General features: G+C 40.4%; 2 protein-coding genes and 1 long non-coding RNA gene across 4 annotated transcripts in view; 2 read left to right on the top strand and 1 right to left on the bottom strand.

The window, feature by feature from the left end:
- Positions 1-2,344: 2,344 nt before the first annotated feature.
- LOC109491926 overlaps positions 2,345-20,965 on the bottom strand; it is a 40,307-nt gene continuing 21,686 nt past the window's right edge. The window contains exons 4-5 of the long non-coding RNA XR_002736182.2: positions 14,554-14,608; positions 2,345-2,728 (exon numbers count right to left, since the gene is read on the bottom strand). This is a non-coding gene — a long non-coding RNA (uncharacterized LOC109491926). The remainder of the gene's footprint in view (positions 2,729-14,553; positions 14,609-20,965) is intronic.
- Positions 7,570-10,106, top strand: UBTFL1 (upstream binding transcription factor like 1). Its single transcript, XM_006936859.4, has one exon. The coding sequence runs from the start codon at positions 8,035-8,037 to the stop codon at positions 9,268-9,270; it is 1,236 nt and encodes a 411-aa protein (XP_006936921.2). The 5' UTR covers positions 7,570-8,034; the 3' UTR covers positions 9,271-10,106.
- Positions 18,885-20,965, top strand: part of NAALAD2 (N-acetylated alpha-linked acidic dipeptidase 2) — a 100,318-nt gene continuing 98,237 nt past the window's right edge. Inside the window, exon 1 of one of the 2 annotated variants that reach the window (XM_045038625.1) lies at positions 18,885-19,120. The gene's annotated coding sequence lies outside the window, so the exon portion shown is untranslated. Of the gene's footprint in view, positions 19,121-19,276; positions 19,294-20,965 lie in introns of those variants that run through there. The other variant, XM_045038626.1, reaches the window with a different exon arrangement.

Below are 20,965 nucleotides of genomic sequence, written 5' to 3'. Positions count from 1 at the left end.
CCAGCTTCTGGAATAGCCACCCTCTGGCCTCCAGCTCACCCTCTGCCTCCAGGCGAGGTTGGGGAAATGTTGGACCCAGAGCACCCAAACCTTGCCTAGAACCCCCCCCCCCACCACCATTGTAACCCCCCCAGACCAGTCCCCCCTCGTCCTGCAAATATCTCTCATCTCAGCCAGGAGAGTTGCTTCACCTCATTACCAAAACTTAATATATTAAGTTTTAAATGCTCATCTGATGGTAGTGATTGTCATTTTAATTTTATGTCTCTACGAATGAGGTTGAGAAGATCTTCACGTTTATTGCTTCTCCTCCTGTGAAGTAACAGTTTCAGATGTTTTTCCTAGGGGGAAGGCGCTGTCTCTATTTTTCTTCCAGATTGGAAGGAATCTTTACATATTTTGGATATTCATCCTTAACTAGTTTTATGTCTTACAGTATTTTTTTCTCATTTTTTTCACTTCCATTAGGGTGTCTTTTGAGAACAGATGTCCTTAAAAGTTTTGTAGTTAAATTGATCAGTAGTTACCTTGTTTAAATTGTGTTTTTTGTTTCTTCACCGGGAAATCCCTTTCTAACATAGAACCAAAAAGATATTTTCCTGTATTCACATCTTTTAAAATGATGAATTTGCTTTTTCATATTGAACGTACCTGGAATTAATTTTTGTGAAGTGTCACAGAATACTCACTGGGAAGTTTCTCTTTTTTAATCCATTGGCAATGCCTACCTATTCAGTCAAAAATCACACTTCCATATAACAAGTGAGTCTTAGGCTTCCTCTTTGGTTTCTGTGGGTTTCTTGTCCATCTCTGTACCAGTGTCTCACCTCTTAATTGTGTGTCGAGACCATAACATTTGTCACTGATATCTCAGAATGCCTAATGATGTTTTGACCCATAGAAGAATGCTGCTCTACTATTGCCAACATCCATATTTGTATAAAGTGTATATGCATAAGTATCTAGTATGTATTTGCATGTAATACATTGCGATCTTCTCATCACGTATTTCCAGAATTTGAAATACACCCAAAAAACAACATACCTAAAAATCTGATTACAGTGTCTTTTTTGAGTAATCTTCAGGAAAATAAATTAAACTCACTACTTTTTCAACTACATACATACAGTATTTTTTCAATGCTATGTGGTATCTGAATTTTCCAAGATAAAGAAAAAAAATTTTTCCTCTATTTAAGTAGTCAAGAATCCAGAAATATGACTATCCAACTTTGTTTTTGAAGTCCTCAACATTCTCTTCAGGATCTTAATCTCCACTATTATACTTTTTTCATTAAAGAACATTTAATCAATATTACTGAATCAAAGTGTGTCTAGTGATACTCTAGCTCTCAGGTGTAAGAAATTTACTCGGCCTTCGTATCTGTAAACCAGCCTCATTCAGTGTTTCCCAAAGTTTGGCATTCATCTGAATTACCTGGAATGACTGATAAACCACGATTTCATCCCCCCTCATGTAACATTTTTGATTCTGTAGGTCTTGGGTTTGAGCTCACAACTGGTATTTGAAACAAGGCTCGAGTGATTATGATGCTGAGGGAGCCGAATGAAATTTTGAGAACCGTGGACAGTCTCTTCTTCATTCCCTATTATCCTCAACATTTCATATCCTCTATTGATCTATGTCATTTTCAATGGTTGACAGAATTCCTTCTAATGGCTATTCTCAATTATTAGTCAGAAATGTGTGGAATCATATGTATTTCAGAACTACCTTTCAGATATGGACTATGGCAAACAGAGTATATAGTATGTAAACTGTAGCAATTATTGGGTAGTGTAGTGTAGTCAAATCCTGCTGCCAATAAGGCAATCATGTCACTCATTTATGAATTGGCTCACTCATCAAATATCTGTTAAATGCATGTTGTCTCCTAGACACTAGGTTACCTGCTGGGATAATGAACACTTTCTATATTTCTTGCAATTTCCACTACTAGAAAAGACACAGTCAAATATATTTGGAGTTCATATAAAGAAAGACCTATCTTGGTCCTGAGGGTCAGGGGAGATTTCCCCCTAAAACAGATTTTTATTTTTCTTCTGAGGGTGAAGTGAAGTGTAGGACATACTAGATTAAGAGATGGGAGAAGAAGTTTCAGAATGACATGGGCATTGTAGATAACCAAGTCTGTCTATGATGGGCAAACTCTGTGTTCCTACTTTACATGATTGAGCTGGAATCACACACTCGTGTATTTTTGTAACTCCAGCAAACTCCCAAACCAGGTGTGCAACCACAGCATGTATTCTAGATAAGTGGGCCACAGAGATGATTTTAATTTAAAGAAGTTGGAACAAAAAAAAAAGATGGAATCAAAAGTCAAGGAACATATACCAACTGGCCCAGAGATTTCTTTACTGACAAACACTGGGAAACTGGACAGGAGACTGTAACAATTATCCTTTCACACATAAAAGAAGAAATGTATCCTCAGATTCCATCAGTGGGCCATTCTTCCTTATCCAAGAATCCTTATAGACTCCTAGAGCTTACTCCCAACAGTGGCCCACATCCAGCTCTCAATATTGTTTTCCAGAGGTGAAGTCATCATCCATAATATGTCTTGATGTTCTCCACACAGGACAATAGTTAGATCTTTCAGAATTTAAAGATGCATCTTGACAGTCATGCCTACACCTCAAACTTCTCACACTATCAGTTTGATATCATGATCAGTTATTTCTTTATTGAAGGAAATCTCCACTATGGAAAGAAAAGAATATTCTAGTCAAAACCAGTTTAAAAATTCCCAGCCCATTTCTGAGTTGACTTAATATCTGAATTCATATAAACTATCTGTGATTTCAAAATTTAAAAGACAAAACATTCAAGCTTTTTGTTCTTGTGAAATATTTCTTCTCTTAGCACAAAATATTAATTTCTAAGTCATTTTGCTTCCAAGAATGCCCAGATCCAAGTTGACTCCACTTTAAAACCTAAAAAGGGGCACCTGGGTAGCTCAGTCAGCTACACATCTGACCCTTGGTTTTGGCTCAGGTCATGATCTCACGGTTCATGAAATCAAGACCTGCATTAGTCTCTTTTGTGCTCACAGTGTGGAGCCTACCTGGGATTTCTTTCTCCCTCTTTCTCTCTGCCCCTTCCCTGTTCTCTCTCTCTCTGAAAATAAATAAACTTTTTTAAAAACCACCCAATAAACCACCCAAAAAAAAAAAAAAACCCAATAGATTTTTAAAAATTAAAAAAATAATAATAATAAAACCAAAAGAAAAAAACCAAAGAACAGTTCTTAAAGGAATCAGGAAAAATACTAAGCAATTCTTCTACATATCAACAGTATTAATATGAGTCTATTACTAAAATGCCCCCCTCAAATTTAAACAACGATATTTTTCCCCTTGCAATTTCTCTTACAAATAAATCTAAATGATTGAGAACAGAAAGTTGTTAGTCTTACTTGATGGTGAAGTCATAGGTTATTCTGATAGAAAAATGTACATCATGTTTTAGTAAACTGTGTTTGTTACTGTTGAGATAAGTGTCAATTTTTGGTTACCTGTAACCCTAACTTTAACACTCCCAAATTTTACTTACTATTTTAATTTTTATATTGTGAAGGTGCTAATAAGTGCATCCGCTCTAATGAAGTATCAGTTTTGTTTAAAATCAGTTGATAGTAGGGGCACCTGGGTGGCTCAGTCGGCTCAGCGTCTGACTCTTGATTTCTGCTCAGGTCATGGTCTCATGGTTCATTTTCTGGGATCAAGCCCTGTGCGCTGACAGTGCAGAGCATGCTTAGGATTCTCGCTCTGTCTCTCTCTCTCTCTCTCTCTCTCTCTGCCCCTTCCCCACTTGCACGTGCGTGCACACATTCTCTCTCCCTGTCTCTCAAAACAAATAAATAAATATTTTTTAAAATAAAAAATAAAATCACTTGATAGTAAAAACAATAAAATGGATAAAGAAGACTAAGATATAGGACAAAAAAATAAGCTATAGTAGATGACAGGCATGAACGTATATTTATATACACATATAAGATTTCTGTGCATGTTTTGGTCTTAATATTTGTGGACTATTTATGTCACTTCATAAAGAGGGGCTCTTTGCAATAAGGCAAGAGGAACATATTCATTTTCCAAAAAAGGGGAGTGAGGGTTTTCCATTCAGTTCAGTAATTCGTTCCAAAATCCTGTTCAAGAAAGCACTCCTGCTATGTGCAAACTAGCCTTATATTGATAAAAAGAGAATATCTCCTCTACTTTGATACTCTCGGGGCACCTGGGTGGCTCAGTTGGTTAAGCATCTGACTTCAACTTAGGTCATGATCTCATAGTTAATGAGTTTGAGCCCCGAGTGGGGCTCTCAGCTGTCAGCACAGAGCCCACTTCAGATCCTCTATACTCTCTCCTCTCTGCCCCTCCCCCGGTCTCTGTCTCAAAAATAAACGTTAAAAAAGAAAAGGAAAAGAAAGTTGTTTTAGTAACAAGATACTTTAGTCAGAAAGGCACAGATTACAAGAATTCCATGGTTTTAAGTATGTTGATAAAATTATTTGTTTTAATATTATTAAAGTTTTTGTAGATAAATAATTGAAAGCAATTACCGTAACTAAATATATACTAGGCAACTAAAACCTAACTTCTATTGCAGCTGCTTATACATTGACCCAATGGTGACCTAATTATCACATTAATTACCTTACTAGTTAAATCCATGCTTGCTAGTGATATCAGTTCCAGTTGCCAAATATATTTGTATACTTGCAATAAATAAATAAAATTCCTGTAAGAAAGCTTTGTTGCATAACCAACAGGCATAGGCCTTTCCAACCCTCTTCCTCCTGTATGAAAGGGTTTTGGTGAGGATTGTTTTGTTAATTTCCTCCAAAAAGCATGCACTTCAGGACTTTGATCCAATCTATAGCTGCAGGGGTGAGTCCTGATTGGTCTGAAATATCAATCAATAATGTGACTAGCCAGTGATTGGTTTAACAAAGGCAGTTCACTAAGCTCATCTACTTTCATTTAAGTGTCAAAAACATCCAATCATGATTTCTTGTCTAAAATTACACTGCTACTAAATGTTGGAGCCAGAAATCCCACCTTTGACACAATAAAATCAGTAAGCCATTACTCTCCAAGACACTACAATAGGCAAAAGCAAGCAATCTGGGCTTTCTAAGCAACTGAATTAATTAAATCAACAAAAATTTTCTGATAAGCTTACAGTTCCAAGAACAGTCTGTCAGGTTGGGGATATAGTGGTTAGTAAAATAACATCATTATAAGAGATAATATTTTTTTTTAAATTGATGAAGAAATTTATACAACGCCACTCATCTGTATGTCTTCTGTCCCTCATCCATGATCCAGAAAAATGCCTTTATTGCAACCCATTGATTAAAATGCACAAAAATGTGCATACATAAGACAGTCATAAAACTAAATTTTCTCTTTGATGTTTTTTATTTCAAACAGAATCTGTCACCGAAATCAATTTCTGAATATGAGTGTTAACAGTATTAATCTTTGTAAAATTGGACCAGATTTCAACTTGAATCTTCTTACATGAATATACTAAGTTTTTTAGTTTGCCTTCCTATCTTTATTACAAACACACTTGCATTGAAAACCAATTGTGAAGGAGGAGAGAATGGCAGCATATTCTAAGTCCTTAGGAATTATTACCAAGCCTTCCTTGTCATGGTGAAAAGATTTAACAATCATATAATTATAATCAGCACCAGAAAACATATCATAATTTAAAATTTTTGTTTTGCAAAAACATTCATTCATTTCTGTTCCAAGTGAACACACTATCCCTCTAATTTCTGACATTTCTGCACAGTTACCAGTGTCACTTTAAGGCAAGCCCATTTGTTCTTGCCATCTCTAACTTTATGTCAGAAAACTGAGGTTTCTGAAATCATTTGCCAACAGTCAAATACAAGTTATTTTCCAAATTATCCAATGTGTTATCTACTTGTAAATTACCAAGTATTTCCTCTAACATACTTGCATATTGCCATTTGTAGAACAGAATGTAATATATTTATACAAAGAAAATAAGATTGTCCTAACTCATTTTTATGATCTACACAGAATAAAAAATTACAAGACTGGAAACTAATTTGTGAGTCTTTATAATCTATATAAACAGCCAAGGAATGAGTAAAACAACAGACCAAAACTTAAGCACCAAATTATTCCAAAAATATATAGCAAAATCAGATGACAAAGTAGCTTAAGTTACGAAAAAGATGAAGGAATGGAGTCATTTTTTAAATTTGAAAATGAAATGATTTCATAGAAACAAATGCAGTTTGCTGGTACATTAAACTTATGATACTGTATTTGCTTTATTTTGAGAAAAGGCAGGAACTCCTCTCATGTAAACTGTGTTCACCAAGGGAATAGAGCTATCGTCTCACCAATGTTTGCTGTAGAAGTAAAACTAAGTCATTCTTGCAATCATGATCTCCTGATAGCCAATTTAACTTTGATCAGATTGCTTTCACAAATCCTCTGTAGTTTTTGTTTAGAGATTACATCTCCCTAAACCCAGAATTCAGTATAATGATTCACATTTTGATATCAAAGGTCACCTTAGCCTCGGTAGACTAAGAACTTGAGCAGCACTGAAAGGATTTAGATGGCCTCCTGAAGATGAGAAACTATCAGATTCTAGATCACAAGAAAACACTGAAATTAACACTGAAGAGAAGGACCTACATTCAAATACTATACTGAAAGATAGTCAGATGTGTAAGCGGGAATGGGAGAAGAATGTGGGGACCCAGAAACCCAGACAAAAATTTGCCATGTGCACATTGTTTAAAATTAATGGCAAGGATAAACCAACAACAGGAGGGTAATTTCAGTATATGGTTTCTGGAGACTGAGAATGGAATTATTCTAATCAAGGACAGAAAGGTACATCTTCCATTGGTCCTGCCTACTGCAGAAACCTAATCAGGGAAGAGCTTCAGGGATCCCAAACTAAAGGCTTTGCAAGGGCAAAGTAAGTTTGTTTTGTTTGTAAGTCTGTGAAGTTGGCTGGACTGTGGGAACTCAGAAAGTTACCCATTTTCTGGTAGAGAGCCCAGAGAACACAGAACTCCTGACCCAATTGGGTGGATCTTCCCATAAGTATTGCTGAGACCATTTACACAATCATTAGATGAGCACACCCTTGTTAGTAGAAGAATCGGTACTTTTTTCTTTAAAAATAAGTAATTTAACTATCAGCAGGCTTAAGACTTTTCTAAGCGGGTGTAATATACCTAGTTAACAAAAATTATGTATGTAAGTCTTTCCAGTTTACTCCTGAGCTTTCAATTAATGTTATTGTTTTGACATTTACAAATTTATATACTTATTTTATTTATTTTATGTTTATTTTATATATAAATGGGGATATCTAGAGGGAATGTTCTAGATTTCATGTAGTTTTATATTTGGCTTGGCCCTAAAACTTAATTGGAAAATCTTGTTGCAGTATGGCAAAAGGGACTGAGGCTTAAAGATGAGAAACAGTGGGGTGCCTGGGTGGCTCAGTAGGTCATGTGTCCAACTCCTGATTTCTGCTCAGGTCACAATCCCAGGTTTATGGTATCGTGCCCAATGTAGGGTTCCTTGATTAGCATAGAGCCTGCTTGAGTTTCTCTCTCTCTCTCTCTCTCTCTCTCTCTGTGCCCCTCTTTCAAGTTTCTGAGCTCTCTCTCTCTCTCAAAAACAAAGCAAAACAAAAGAAAAAATGTGAACATAAATTTCAACTCAGAAGTGGGCAATTTTCCATTTCTGTTTCCATTTACATTGTTACATTGTTTACATTGTTAAGAGTGATTAAATTATGGGGGGGGCATATCCCAAGTGGGTTGTAATTTTCTCATTCATTGCTTTTCTCTCTCCTCAGAAACATGGACCTCCCCACACTTTAGGACTTCCAGAAATAACTCACGTGCTAAGCCTTGAAAGTGAGAAAGTTTGAGCTCCTGCTGCAGTTTCTGAACTGCTAGGACCAGATAAGTGCCCCAAGAACTAGAAATGGCGTTGTCTAGAGGCCAAGGTCACTGGTCCAAAGAAGACATTGTGAAGTTACTGGACCGCATGGAAACTAACCTTCCATCCAATGACAGCCACACATTCAAAACAACCCAGTCACAGATGGACTGGGAAAAAGTAGCTTTTAAGGATTATTCTGGAGAAATGTGCAAACTCAAATGGTTGGAGGTTTCTTATCACCTGAGAAAATTTCGCACTTTGACAGAATTAGTCCTGGACGCCAAGGAACATGTTGAAAAGCCTGACAGAAGCAAAAAACGTAAGAAACATCCGGACTTGCCCAAGAAGCCCCTGACTGCTTACCTTCGCTTCTTCATGGAGAAGCGGCCTCAGTGCTCCCAAAAATATCCCAACCTGAGCAACCAGGAGCTGACCAAGGTCCTGTCTAAGAAATACAAGGAGCTCCCAGAGAAGATAAAGCTCAAATATATTCAAGATTTTCAGAAGGAGAAACAGGAGTTTGAGGAGAAACTGGCTCAATTCAAGGATGACCACCCTGATCTATTCCAGAACCCCAACAAATCGGATGTAACCAAGAGGAGCCCAAACAGGGCCCAAAAGAAGTTTCCGAGTCACGTGCCAGAAGTGAAGTCTCCCCTAGGAAGCTGTTTTTCCAAGAGGATGATATTCCGTGGAGAGCCCCGGAAGCCCCCCATGAACGGATATGAGAAGTTCCACCGGGATTTGTGGTCAAGTAGGGAGCTGAGAGATGTGCCCCCAAGGGAGCGCAGGGTGGAGATTAGCAGGCGCTGGCAGCGAGTCCCGCAGAGCCAGAAGGACCATTATAAGCAGCAGGCTGAGGAGCTGCAGAAACAGTACAAGGTGGATCTGGATGACTGGCTCAAGACCTTGTCTCCTGAACAGTATGCTGACTACAGAGAGGCGACTTATAGTAAGCGTAAAAACATGAGCATGAGGGGAGGCCCAGATCCCAAGGTCAGACGGACAGATCTGCAGTCACCATCAGGAATGAGTCTGCAAGAAGGGCTTGGACAGGAGTCAGGGCTACAGTCTCCGGAGACAGAATCACCAGAGACCACTGGGGGCAATGCTCATGCCTCTTGGGGATCAGGAGAAGATGAGGAAGGGGAGGAAGGGGAGGAAGGCAGCAGCTCCTCAGACTCCAGCAGTGGGAGTGAATGCGAAGATTGTGAGTTTGAGGACAGTGGCTCCAACACATCTTCCTTAGGTGACTCCTCTGATGCGGACCCCAACTGAGTTTTGTTCAGCCACTAAAGGGCGGGAAAAAGAACTTCCCAGCAAAAGTCCAAGGCATCTGTGTCAATTGGAAGGGCTCTTCTCTCTGTCCCTTTTCATTTCCTTCCTTTTTGCCTTTCCTCCTCAATTCAGAGGAGGACTGGTTGGAAAGAGGGGATCTGGTGCAGTATTTTCTGGCTCCCCTCTGTACCCCAGATCTACCCCCTAGAAACTCCATGCATTGAGTGCTCTCGGAATAAACAATGAGATGACAGAGCTGTGAGGAGAACACTGGATTAGACTGTTTCCTGAAGTGAGACGTTTTCCTCTCATCTGCATGCCACAGCTGGCAGAGGACGCCTAGGAGCCTGGGTGACCCTGACATTTCCTGTGGAATTGTGCCTCAGGACTCCTGCACCTCACCTGTGATGAGGAAGGAGTAGGAGGCACATATGTGTATGTATATCGAACTCCTGTATCTCCATAAGGCTTACTAATATCAAAAAATAAAAATAGGGAACTCAAGACAGAAACATTCCTTAAGATAACTGTCCTTATTAAAGGGAGCATGTCACTGGCTGTGATGGATATGGACACTGTATTTCCAGAGAATACCAAAATTCTAAAACACTTAAAATGGCCAATGCTTGCAAAATATATATTGTTTTATTTTAGCCTCAAATATAACTTCGTGATTTTGCTGCCATAATGTTGCTTTCAAAACTTAGTTGACTAAGTTTTAAAATGTATTTTCTAAAAGTAGCCATGAGTTGATCATTGTAACGGTTTCATGATCAGTTAGTTCAGTTTTCTCTTCTTTCTACTTTTTTGAATATTTAGTTTTTTCTATGAGTAAAATATTGAAATCAGAAAAGAACAAATCTATATTTTTTTAATCTTTGAAAAACTTCATGATTTCATTTGAATGAGCGCCTCTGTGGACTCAAGGAATTATGATTTGGATCACCAATCCTCTAGGTGGTTTCTGCATTCGTTCCTGGCAGAAGCCTAAACTCCTTCCTCCTGCTCCAGGCACAGGTGAGTCTCAGCTTTAACATCCAGGATAGATGGATGGATGATGGATGGATAGATAGATGAATTAGATAAATAGATAGGTAGATACATACATACATACATACATGGATAGATATATGGAGACACAGACATAGATGTATATACTCTTCTCTTCTACTGGCCTTTCTGTGAATTCTTGTCTCAGTATTATATTGTTGTCATTATTTATCTTATGGTTATGTTTGGAAATGTATTTAAGGCTAGTGTCCTCTAATTATACTCTTTTCTCCCTGTATATTCCTGGATGTTTCCATATTGTGTTCTCATGAATATTAGTATCATAGAATTAGTCATATTGTTTTATATGAAAACCATTAAGGCTTGAGGGTTTAGGTAACCAGGTGCCTTAGTGAATTTTTGTTAAGGGATTTTCTAAGTAAATGATATTTAGAAAATAAAGGCAATAATTACAATTTTATACCTCTAATTCCTCCTTCTGAATGTGTTGGTTGGAATATCCAGAACAATGTTGAGTCAGAGAAATGTATGCCTGTCTTACTTCTGAATTTCAAGTTGATAGAACTTGCAATGACAATTATGCTGACTAATATTTATTTGAAGTAACTATAATGTATTCAGAAAATGCATGTTTACTTACATTATTGTTCTTCTTAATCCATAATGTTAATCATTGTTTAAAAAATCACTTATCTCATGTATCAGTGTAATTTTTCCATGGCTATATTCATACTGGGAATTGGGTTATTGAATTAACTAATTTTTTTAAGCTTTAATTTCTATTTTTGAGAGAGACGGAGAGAGAGAGTGGGGGAGGGGCAGAGAGAGAGGGAGACTGAGGATCTGAAGCAAGCTCTGTGCTGGCAGCAGAGAGCCCGATGCCAGGCTAGACTCACCAACGACGAGATCATGAATTGAGCTGGTCAAACACTAACTGAACGAGCCACCCAGGTGCCCCAAGTTAACTGATTTTAAGCCCACATCATATTGCAGACACCCACTTTTGAATACTGTGTTAAAGATGACTACAGTTGAGGCACACTTCCTTTCTTATGGATATTTACACAAGCTTCTGGGTATTTATTCACTTCACCAACGCTTTTTCATGATCTAGATTTGAATTCACTGTTTTTCCAGTTTAGTAAGATCCAAGTGGGTGTGGGAACAGGATTCATTAATTATTACATCAAAGCTGAAGGAATTCCCTAGGCTCCTCCCTAGAAAACTGAAACAAAATGTAGTTAGGGAGAAGTACCAGGGAGGAAAATCTCCACAGAACTGTTGCAGACACATAGACTGGGCTGGATTAGCACTTAGGCTCTTTCATTTTGCATAAATTGGACAAAAATTGAATGGGAAATATGAAGGAGTCACCTGTGTGCTGTCATGTGCCTGGAATCTGAAACACCAGAGGAAGGGCGCATATCTCCTCATATCAGTGACGCTTGGCCTGAGTCTCAAGGGAGCAAGTCAAAGCAAATCAAAGGGAGCCCAGGAGATTGTAGAATTAGTTGCTTCCTACATTTACCACCCTGATCATTGGGCATTCCTTTCCTTCAAGGACATAAACTCCTGGTTTCCCTTCACTGCTGTCTCTGTCTTGGACATCTGCATATTCTCATGTAGCCTATATGCCTTTCCAGCATGAACTCATCATGTCCCACGTGTCTATCTGTTATTCCCACATTAATTAAGTCCATATATTTCTGCAAAAGTCATATCACAAAGTAATGATCTCACTGACATCTCCATTACAGTTTTCCTCTGGCACACCATTCTTCAAGGGTCAAAGACAGAATTCATCCCAAACGCAAAACCTGCTCCTCTCTTGGGATGATCCCACCCATCATCCAATTGTCCAAATCCTTCCGTTCCATATTCACCGATGATCTTCTGCCTCATCTTCACCAGCACAGAGCAGGTGATCCATCTTCTCAGCACACAATTGTAAATGGGAGCTCCAGGAGGCCTGCCGAGCTCTAATGGAATTTTCCTAAATTCTCTTGGCCGGTTCAAACTTCTTCAGGCTCTACCAGTTGTCACACAGAATGAGATATGAAAGACTCAGATATGGCGCTGGGAACCACAGGGCAGCTCCAACACCTCGTCAGTGATTTAAAGTGCAAGCTTTTGGGGGAGGGGGCTGGGTGGCTCAGCTGGTTGAGCATCTGACTCTTGATCTTGGCATAGGTCATGGTCCCAGGGTCATGGGATCCAGTCCCTGAGTGGGGCTCCATGACGAGCATGGAGCCTGCTTAAGATCCTCTCTTTCTCCCTCTAGTCTTCTCCCTGCTTGTACAAGCGCGCTCTCTCTCTCTCTCTCTCTCTCTCTCTCTGTCTCTCTCTCTCTCAAACAAATTAATTAACTGAAGAGAAAGGTTTTGGACTTGGGCGGTGACTCAAGTAAGGCAGCCACTGGGAAGTGGGGAGGGAGGGAACAAAGGGCCAAATGATTTGATCTTTACTCATTACTGGTGGGAAAAAAACAGACAAAAACAAAAACAAAAACAAAAAACATGGAGGCAGGAGGATGTCTGGGGTCATCTTACCCTGGGGGAGGGGACAGGATGCTGTACAGAAGGTGGACCCTCCCCTATTCCTCTAGGGCTAAATGGTAGGGAACTCTGGTCATTGGGACAGCCCCAGTGTCAGCGGAGAAATCCTGACATCAGAAGGTCCTCAGAGACAGGGTGGGGCTCAAACTTCTTCAGAGCAGAGACTTGTTTCCCTTGTTAATCCACAGCCCCAGGATTAAAGGGGATTCTACATCCTCTCTGCACACTCCCCTTTGTGTCTATGAAAAAGGCAGTGCGTGGGTGAAAATGTGTGATCTGAAACGGACTGCACAGTTTTCAAGAAAATCATCTGAACCACCAACAGAGGAAGCTGGGGTTCCGTGGGGCCCACCTGTCGCCTACCCTGGAGGGAACGGGTCCCACTGTCCCCAAGGCTAAGGCTTCCCAGTTCATACTCTAGGCGCCTAGGGAGCAGTGGAGGGCACTGCAGTGGAGGGCACCCTGTCGCCAGGGTGAAAGAAAAGCCTAGAAGGCCAGGGTCCCTAACCCAGCACTGCAATTCGCGGAGATTCAAACTGGATCTGAAATCCCCCAAGCAAAGGCTGAGCATCTCTACCCTTTCCCGCCAGGGATGCAGGGCGGCGGCGACCACACCCACTACCGCGCAGGGCCGGCTCCGAAAGGTCCCCCCGCAGCCAAGGCCCCTTTGCACGCGGACTCTGGGGTGCTAGCTCGGCCTACTGATTCGTCCCGCTGAGGCCGGGAACCTGCACGGGGCGACTACGGGTAGTGGCGCGGTTTCCGAGGGAAAAAAAAAAAAAAAAAGAAAAAAAACATAAAAGGGAAGCGGAGCCTCGGGAACAGACCCAAGGGGCGACAGGACGGGGGTGGAAATAAGGGCCCACAGGAGGGAGCCCGAGAGCGAGCGGGGCCGGAGGGACTGGAGCGAAGACGCATCGCCAAGCGCTTCCAGCCTCGGGGACCCTCCGGGCTCTGCGCACCAGCCTTAGGGGGAGACGGGGTCCGCGCAGCCGGCCGCCTGGCCAGGAGCCTTTCTCTGGGTGCTGAAGGCAGGGGTGACGTAGAACAGGTGCGGGTGCGGGTGGTGATTGCATTCGGGTCCGAACGCGACCCCGGGACTTGGCTCAAGACCCGAACCGAAGCCGGGAGATCGCGGGAGGAATGCAGCGCGGGGCGTGGTCAAAACAAAGCGAAACCCACTCGAGTCCCTGATGGGGCTCCCCCCTCCCCATCCCCCCGTCCCTACGGAGCCTCTGCTCGGGATTTCTAAGACCTTGTAGAAGGCGCGGCCCAGAAGCGCGCAAGCTCCCTCTGACCTCATCCCACCCGCGGAATTAGGACGAGCTCACTGGTCCTCACAGCTCCTCACATTTTACACGAGGAAGTGATTGGGCTTCAGAAGGATTTCTCCTCCTCCTGGGCCCTTTGGGCGCTCGATTCCAGCTACTGGGTTGCGAACACGCAGGATTCCACCTTTGAGGTCCGGCGGGGGAGAATAAAACGAAAGGATAGGAGGACAGAAGCCACAGAGGTACTGTGGCCCCGCTGGCAACGTTTTTGATGCAAATTCTCTAACAAATACAGGGGAGAGAATGACTGGTTCCTCTAAGCCATAGGGAAAATAATAAAACTGCCAAACAGGGAAAGGAAAACAGGTCTGTTCTCCAAGAGGCAGATGCAGAAACCTGGATGGTCTCAGCTCCTGACGTCACCAGGTGTTCCTGAGAGTCCATACCTGCTGGGCTGGAATTTCCATCTCCTTTAGCAAAGGGCTGAAGATCTTGCAAAGACTGGATCAGAGAGAGAAAGAAGAGACGACAAGATATTATAATACGAGAGGAGAAAAATAAAACTGAAGAGACACTACACAAAATATGCAAACCTTCCTCACAAGTCTTCGCAGACTCTCCGGCTGATGGGAGGAGGCAGGCTTTCTCCTGCACATCTGCAAAAGCTGCACAATTGCTGTTCACTTCTATGAACACGTCCCTCTACGGCCAGCATCCTTCTTTTTTATATTATGTATATCTGAGCCAAGAGTCAGATTCTCAACTGACTAAGCTACTCATGCGCCCCCAGCATCCTCCTTTTCACAAAATTTATTTTACCAACTTGAAAATTGCAGAAAGTCCAGAATCCTGTAGTAGCCCTGAAACGCTAATACACTTGCTCTCTATTCTTTCCTTTTTTTTTCTGCATCTCCATTCTTTTATTCCCTCTGTATCTTTATTCTTATGTTCTTAATACGCTTTTACTGTAGTGACATGCTTTTTGTTAGCTTTTTTGATGCATAATTTACATATCATTTACCAAATTTAAGCATATACAATATTTTTGGATTAGTTTTTTTTTTATTTTTATTTTTTTAATATGAAATTTATTGTCAGATTGGTTTCCATACAACACCCAGTGCTCATCCCAAAAGGTGCCCTCCTCAATACCCATCACCCACCCTCCCCTCCCTCCCACCCCCCATCAACCCTCAGTTTGTTCTCAGTTTTTAACAGTCTCTTATGCTTTGGCTCTCTCCCACTCTAACCTCTTTTTTTTTTATTTTTTTTCCCCTCCCCCATGGTCTTCTGTTAAGTTTCTCAGGATCCACATAAGAGTGAAAACATATGGTATCTTTCTCTGTATGACTTATTTCACTTAGCATAACACTCTCCAGTTCCATCCACGTTGCTACAAATGGCCAGATTTTATACATTCTCATTGCCAAGTAGTATTCCATTGTATATATAAACCACAACTTTATCCATTCGTCAGTTGATGGACATTTAGGCTCTTTCCATAATTTGGCTATTGTTGAAAGTGGTGCTATAAACATTGGGGTACAAGTGCCCCTATGCATCAGCACCCCTGTATCCCTTGGGTAAATTCCTAGCAGTACTATTGCTGGGTCATAGGGTAGATCTAGTTTTAACTTTTTGAGGAACCTCCACATTGTTTTCCAGAGCGGCTGCACCAGTTTGTGTTCCCACCAACAGTGCAAGAGGGTTCCCGTTTCTCCACATCCTCTCCAGCATCTATAGTCTCCTGATTTGTTCATTTTAGACACTCTGGTGTGAGGTGGTATCTGAATGTGGTTTTGATTTGTATTTCCCTGATAAGGAGCGACGCTGAGCATCTCTTCATGTGCCTGTTGGCTATCTGGATGTCTTCTTTAGAGAAGTGTCTATTCATGTTTTCTGCCCATTTCTGCCTGGATTATTTGTTTTTTGGGTGTGGAGTTTGGTGAGCTCTTTATAGATTTTGGATACTAGCCCTTTGTCCTATATGTCATTTGCAAATATCTTTTCCCATTTCGTTGGTTGCCTTTTAGTTTTGTTGATTGTTTCCTTTGCTGTGCAGAAGCTTTTTATCTTCAAGAGGTCCCAATAGTTCATTTTTGCTTTTAATTCCCTTGCCTTTGGGAATGTGTCAAGTAAGAAATTGCTACGGCTGAGGTCAGAGAGGTCTTTTCCTGCTTTCTCCTCTAGGGTTTTGATGGTTTCCTGTCTCACATTCAGGTCCTTTATCCATTTTGAGTTTGTTTTTGTGGATGGTGTAAGAAAGTGGTCTAATTTCATCCTTCTGCATGTTGCTGTCCAGTTCTCCCAGCACCATTTGTTAAAGAGACTGTCTTTTTTCCATTGGATATTCTTTCCTGCTTTTTCAAAGATTAGTTGACCATACTTTTGTGGGTCCAATTCTGGAGTCTCTATTCTATTCCATTGGTCTATGTGTCTGTTTTTGTGCCAATACCATGATATCTTGATGATTACAGCTTTGTAGTACAGGCTAAAGTCAAGCATATATGATTTTATGTTTTGATAAATCAGTGGAGTCATGTTGAAAAGTAAAGGACAAACCAGTTGATATTTAGGTAACATCTAAAGGTTAGTATCACTTGAGAAGGAGCATATTTATGAAATTGGCTTGAAAACTTCATGTTTAATTAGGAAAATAAATGTGTATCACAAAGTAACAAAATAATTAGAAGAGATCTGTTGAGGTAATCATGAATCTTAGAAAATGCTGTTCACTGAATGTAATTTATGGATCATGTGGGGTTCAGAGGTCCCTGAAATCCATAAGGCAGAACATTATATATGAAGGAATATTTGGGAACATAGTGAAAGTGCACAGTTCCACATTTCTGACTCAAGAATGTATCTTCCTGCCCAGAGGTCTGTAAACATTATGAAACATGATAAAGGCATTGTCAAAGGAAAGATGCATTTCATAACACAAAGTAAAGATACTCCCACATCCGGGTCTCAGTATTGCCTACCCTTTCCCAACTCTAACCCCTTCTCCCATAGAGGTGACCACATCCTAGTGATTAATATATCCTGACACTAATTATCCTATTTTTGAAATTTGTGTAAACTCAATCCCATAACACATGCTCTTCTGTGTGTGATTTCATTTGTTTAAAATTATGTTGGTGAGATTTATCCCCCCCACCAATGCATATAGCAATCATTTTTTTAAATTTTGTTTCATAGTATTCCATTATATGAGAATACCATCATTTACTCATTCTACTACTGATGAAAATGTTCACTTCCGTTTGGGTAAGCATAAATGCCTCTGTCATGAAGAAATTGTGCATGTCAAAGATTATTTGTCTAGGACCACACAAGTTATCCAAAATATAATTGCAATATCATAGCTTCTCTAAAGTGAAAAATGTGACCATGAATATGATCATATGAAGGCAAGCCTAAGTGAGATGCTTCAGACTGTGTAGACAGCAATAGCACAGCTGATAGTAACTGTGTGAAAAGCACACACTTTCCTGGGATGACACATGATTTCAATAGAAGGGCACAGCCATTTTAACTCTACACAGCTGACCTTCTTGTAATGTGATTGCTACCCAACAGTGACTCTCCTCAGCCTTCAGTGTAGATGCTATTATTTTCTTCTTTAACTCACTGTTACCATTTCTACTTCTAATAATATAAAAGTGGTTTCTTTACATGTTCAAATACACTAGCCATGTAAACACCTTTCAAATAAACTCGCACCAGTGCGAACACCTCCACCTGTTAAGTGTAAAAACGTGAGCACATAAATCAGGTGTTCACCTTCTGCTCTGTTAATCCATAAAGAAATCCTTTTGTCTGTTACTCTTTTATTTGGCTTCTGTCCTTTTAACCTTTCTGATATATGTCTTGCATTCAGCATGGAATTGAGTTTTGCTTTGTGATTTAATTTGGCAATACCTTCTTTTAATAACAGTTAAATCCATTTACTTTTATTGATATGAGAATTTTGTGTGGTTTTAATTTGGGTATAGCATTTTCAATAGTTGTATGCACGTATCTGTCTTTCACTAACTTATTTGTATTCATTGCTTTTGTTCTGGTGTGAAGGTTGGATAGGAAGGCGGGATTTTGTTCTGATGGCTTCCTGATATAATTTGCTAAAGTAATCTTTTTCTTTAGACATTGTCTCCAAACTAAGACAACATTAGCTTGTATTCTCTTTCTTCCCCTCCCCATGCTCTCCTTCATCCTCCACTTTGATATCATAATACTAACATTAAGGCTTTTCCCTTTGCAGTAGTAAATATGCCTACAGCCTACACCCATGTCTGCACACAAAATCCTGCGACTCCCGGGCATTATAGATGAGGTGGTCCATAAGCTCGTTCTATGCAATGCCTTTCTTCCTCCCCTTCTTCCATCTTTCTTAGTCCTGTCATTTCTATATTATCAGAGTACCTACTAATTAGATTCCTTTCTGTTCATTTGTCCTGCACATGTTTTTGTCTTTGAGGCTAAATATATTCTGTGCTCACCACCACCACCACGACACTAAAATTAGAAGGTTTAAAAAAAAGTGCTGGAGAAAGCAAACAAAAATGTATCCTCCGGTAGAATCCAAGGCAGAGGGAGAACAAAGAGAGGGGATGAGAATGAAAATGTTCATTCTGGGCGGGGAGGGGAGAATACACTAAGCACTGTCTCTATGATAGCAGGATTTGATGGTTGACTGGGAACAGGTGGTGTTTATAGCTTTTAGTGGGAGGAGGGAAGCCCTGCCCCTTATAAAAAGCTGAACCGGCTCAAGAACCTATGATGTTTCAGAGCAATGTTTTGACCCACAGGTAGGAGTTTGAGAACACTTTTTAGCGTTTATTTCCCAAGAAAATATTTAGATATGATTTGCTGAGCGTCTGTCTGTATTGTGATGGATTTGAGTAGAACAGATACTGACTAGGTTAGTAAACAGGGCCAGAAGATTCAATCAAGTTGAACCAAGCCTTCCTATTTTACCTGCACAGCATCTGGTATTTCTGGAACTACGAGGTAAAGAAATTATCTGTACTTGGAGTTGTTGAGACTGGCCTTCTCCTCCTATATATCTAATCTTTTCTTGGACCTCAGTGTCCTTGTCCAGCTCAAATTATAATTAGCTTCCTGAATTTTCTCCCCAGGTCAGCGCTTTGTCCTGGAGGTGGTTAATTTGCTGGATTCACAGGGTACAGACCACTTCCTCCTTCAGCTCTTTCCATCCTCACTGTCCCCTACAGGTTGACAGCAGGGGGGAGTCTGCTGCTCTAGGTTATGGTTATGCTGCTGAGCTCTTTGCACCAAGCAGGAATCTCCAGCTTTGGGGGTGCCCATCTGTTACCAATTGGGTTTCTAAGCTTTCCAGTACTTAGAGTCTCTGGAAACACTGTTGCCTTTCTTTCATGCTGTTGGAGACAATTGGTGATTTTCTCTGTGTCCTGGGGGTCTTGCTCCTCTTGCTCAACCTGGGCTTCATGGGGTTACCTCACTCATCACGTTGTTTAGTCATAGATTTTGTCTTGTTCTCCTTCTTGATCTGCTGGCTCTTGTGGTGGACTCAGGTATTGAAAGTATGCTGTTGCTACTAATATCTTGCTTATAAGTCCTACTGATTAAAATGTTTCATGTGCACATGATTTAAAGCTATTTTAATTCAAAGTTACTTGACAGAGATACAAGAGAGCCTCCTTATATTTGTATCTTTGAATAGATACAAATAGAATAGGAAAACATAAATTACCAAAAACTAAACCTACCCATCAGCCATTTACCATAAATTGAAATGCTATGCAGCTGTTAAAATGAGGGGATACAAACTTACATGGGGTAACTATATGGTAAATTTTTAAAACATAATTTACTCATGTGACTGCTTTATTTAAAAAAAAATGCAACTATACATGCACATATCCTCAAGCAAATGGATACAGACATTAAGAAATAACTAGATTGAGTAAATAGTTCAGTAATTTGAATTTATGTAATTTTATGTTCTGTGGATATTTTGTTTGCTAGAAGCAGGCATTCCTGTTTTTATCTTATTTCTAACTTTGAGATAACTTTAGATTCACATGCAGTTGTAAACTATTGATACACAGAGGTTCCTAATGGCCTTCACCCATTTTCCCCCCAGTAGTAGCATCTTGCATGACTATGGTACATTATCACAATGTGGAAATTGACCTTAATACAATTCACAGGCTTTATTCAAATTTCACAAGTTTTTTTTTTTTTTACATTTTTTTTTAAATGTTTATTTTTTGTGTGAGACTGAGAGTGTGTAACAGTGTGAAGTGGGGAAGGGGCAGAGACAGAGACAGAGGATCCCAAGAGGGCTTTGAGCTGACATCAGAGAGCCCAATGAGGGGCTTGAACTCCCGAACTGTGAGATCATGACCTGAGCCAAAGTCAGATGCTTAACCGACTGAGCACCCCCCGGTACCCCCAGATTTCACAAGTTTTACAGTTACTCCTTTATGTGTTCACTTTCTTTCATCATATGTGTACGTTCATGTAACCATCAATACAATCAAGATGCAGAACATTCTACACAAAGATCCCTTGTCCTGTCCTTTATAGCCCCCACCAGCTCCGTCATTCTTCCTGTCTTTAACCCATACCACTGACCAATTTGTTCTCCATCTCTACAATTTTGCCATTTCAAGAACCTAATGAATGGGATCATATGTTCAAAACCTTTTGAGATCAACTTTTAATTTTTTTTTTAACGTTTATTTATTTTTGGGACAGAGAGAGACAGAGCATGAACGGGGGAGGGGCAGAGAGAGAGAGGGAGACACAGAATGGGAAACAGGCTCCAGGCTCCGAGCCATCAGCCCAGAGCCTGACGCGGGGCTCGAA

The sequence above is a fragment of the Felis catus genome, chromosome D1 (assembly GCF_018350175.1).
Source record: "Felis catus isolate Fca126 chromosome D1, F.catus_Fca126_mat1.0, whole genome shotgun sequence".
Taxonomy (NCBI): Eukaryota; Metazoa; Chordata; class Mammalia; order Carnivora; family Felidae; genus Felis; species Felis catus.
This window is presented reverse-complemented; position numbering and strand designations above follow the sequence as displayed.

What these genes read in the sequence shown, in the direction of transcription:
- UBTFL1 (XM_006936859.4), top strand. Translation starts at nt 8,035, where the DNA reads ATGGCGTTGTCTAGAGGCCAAGGTCACTGGTCCAAAGAAGACATTGTG.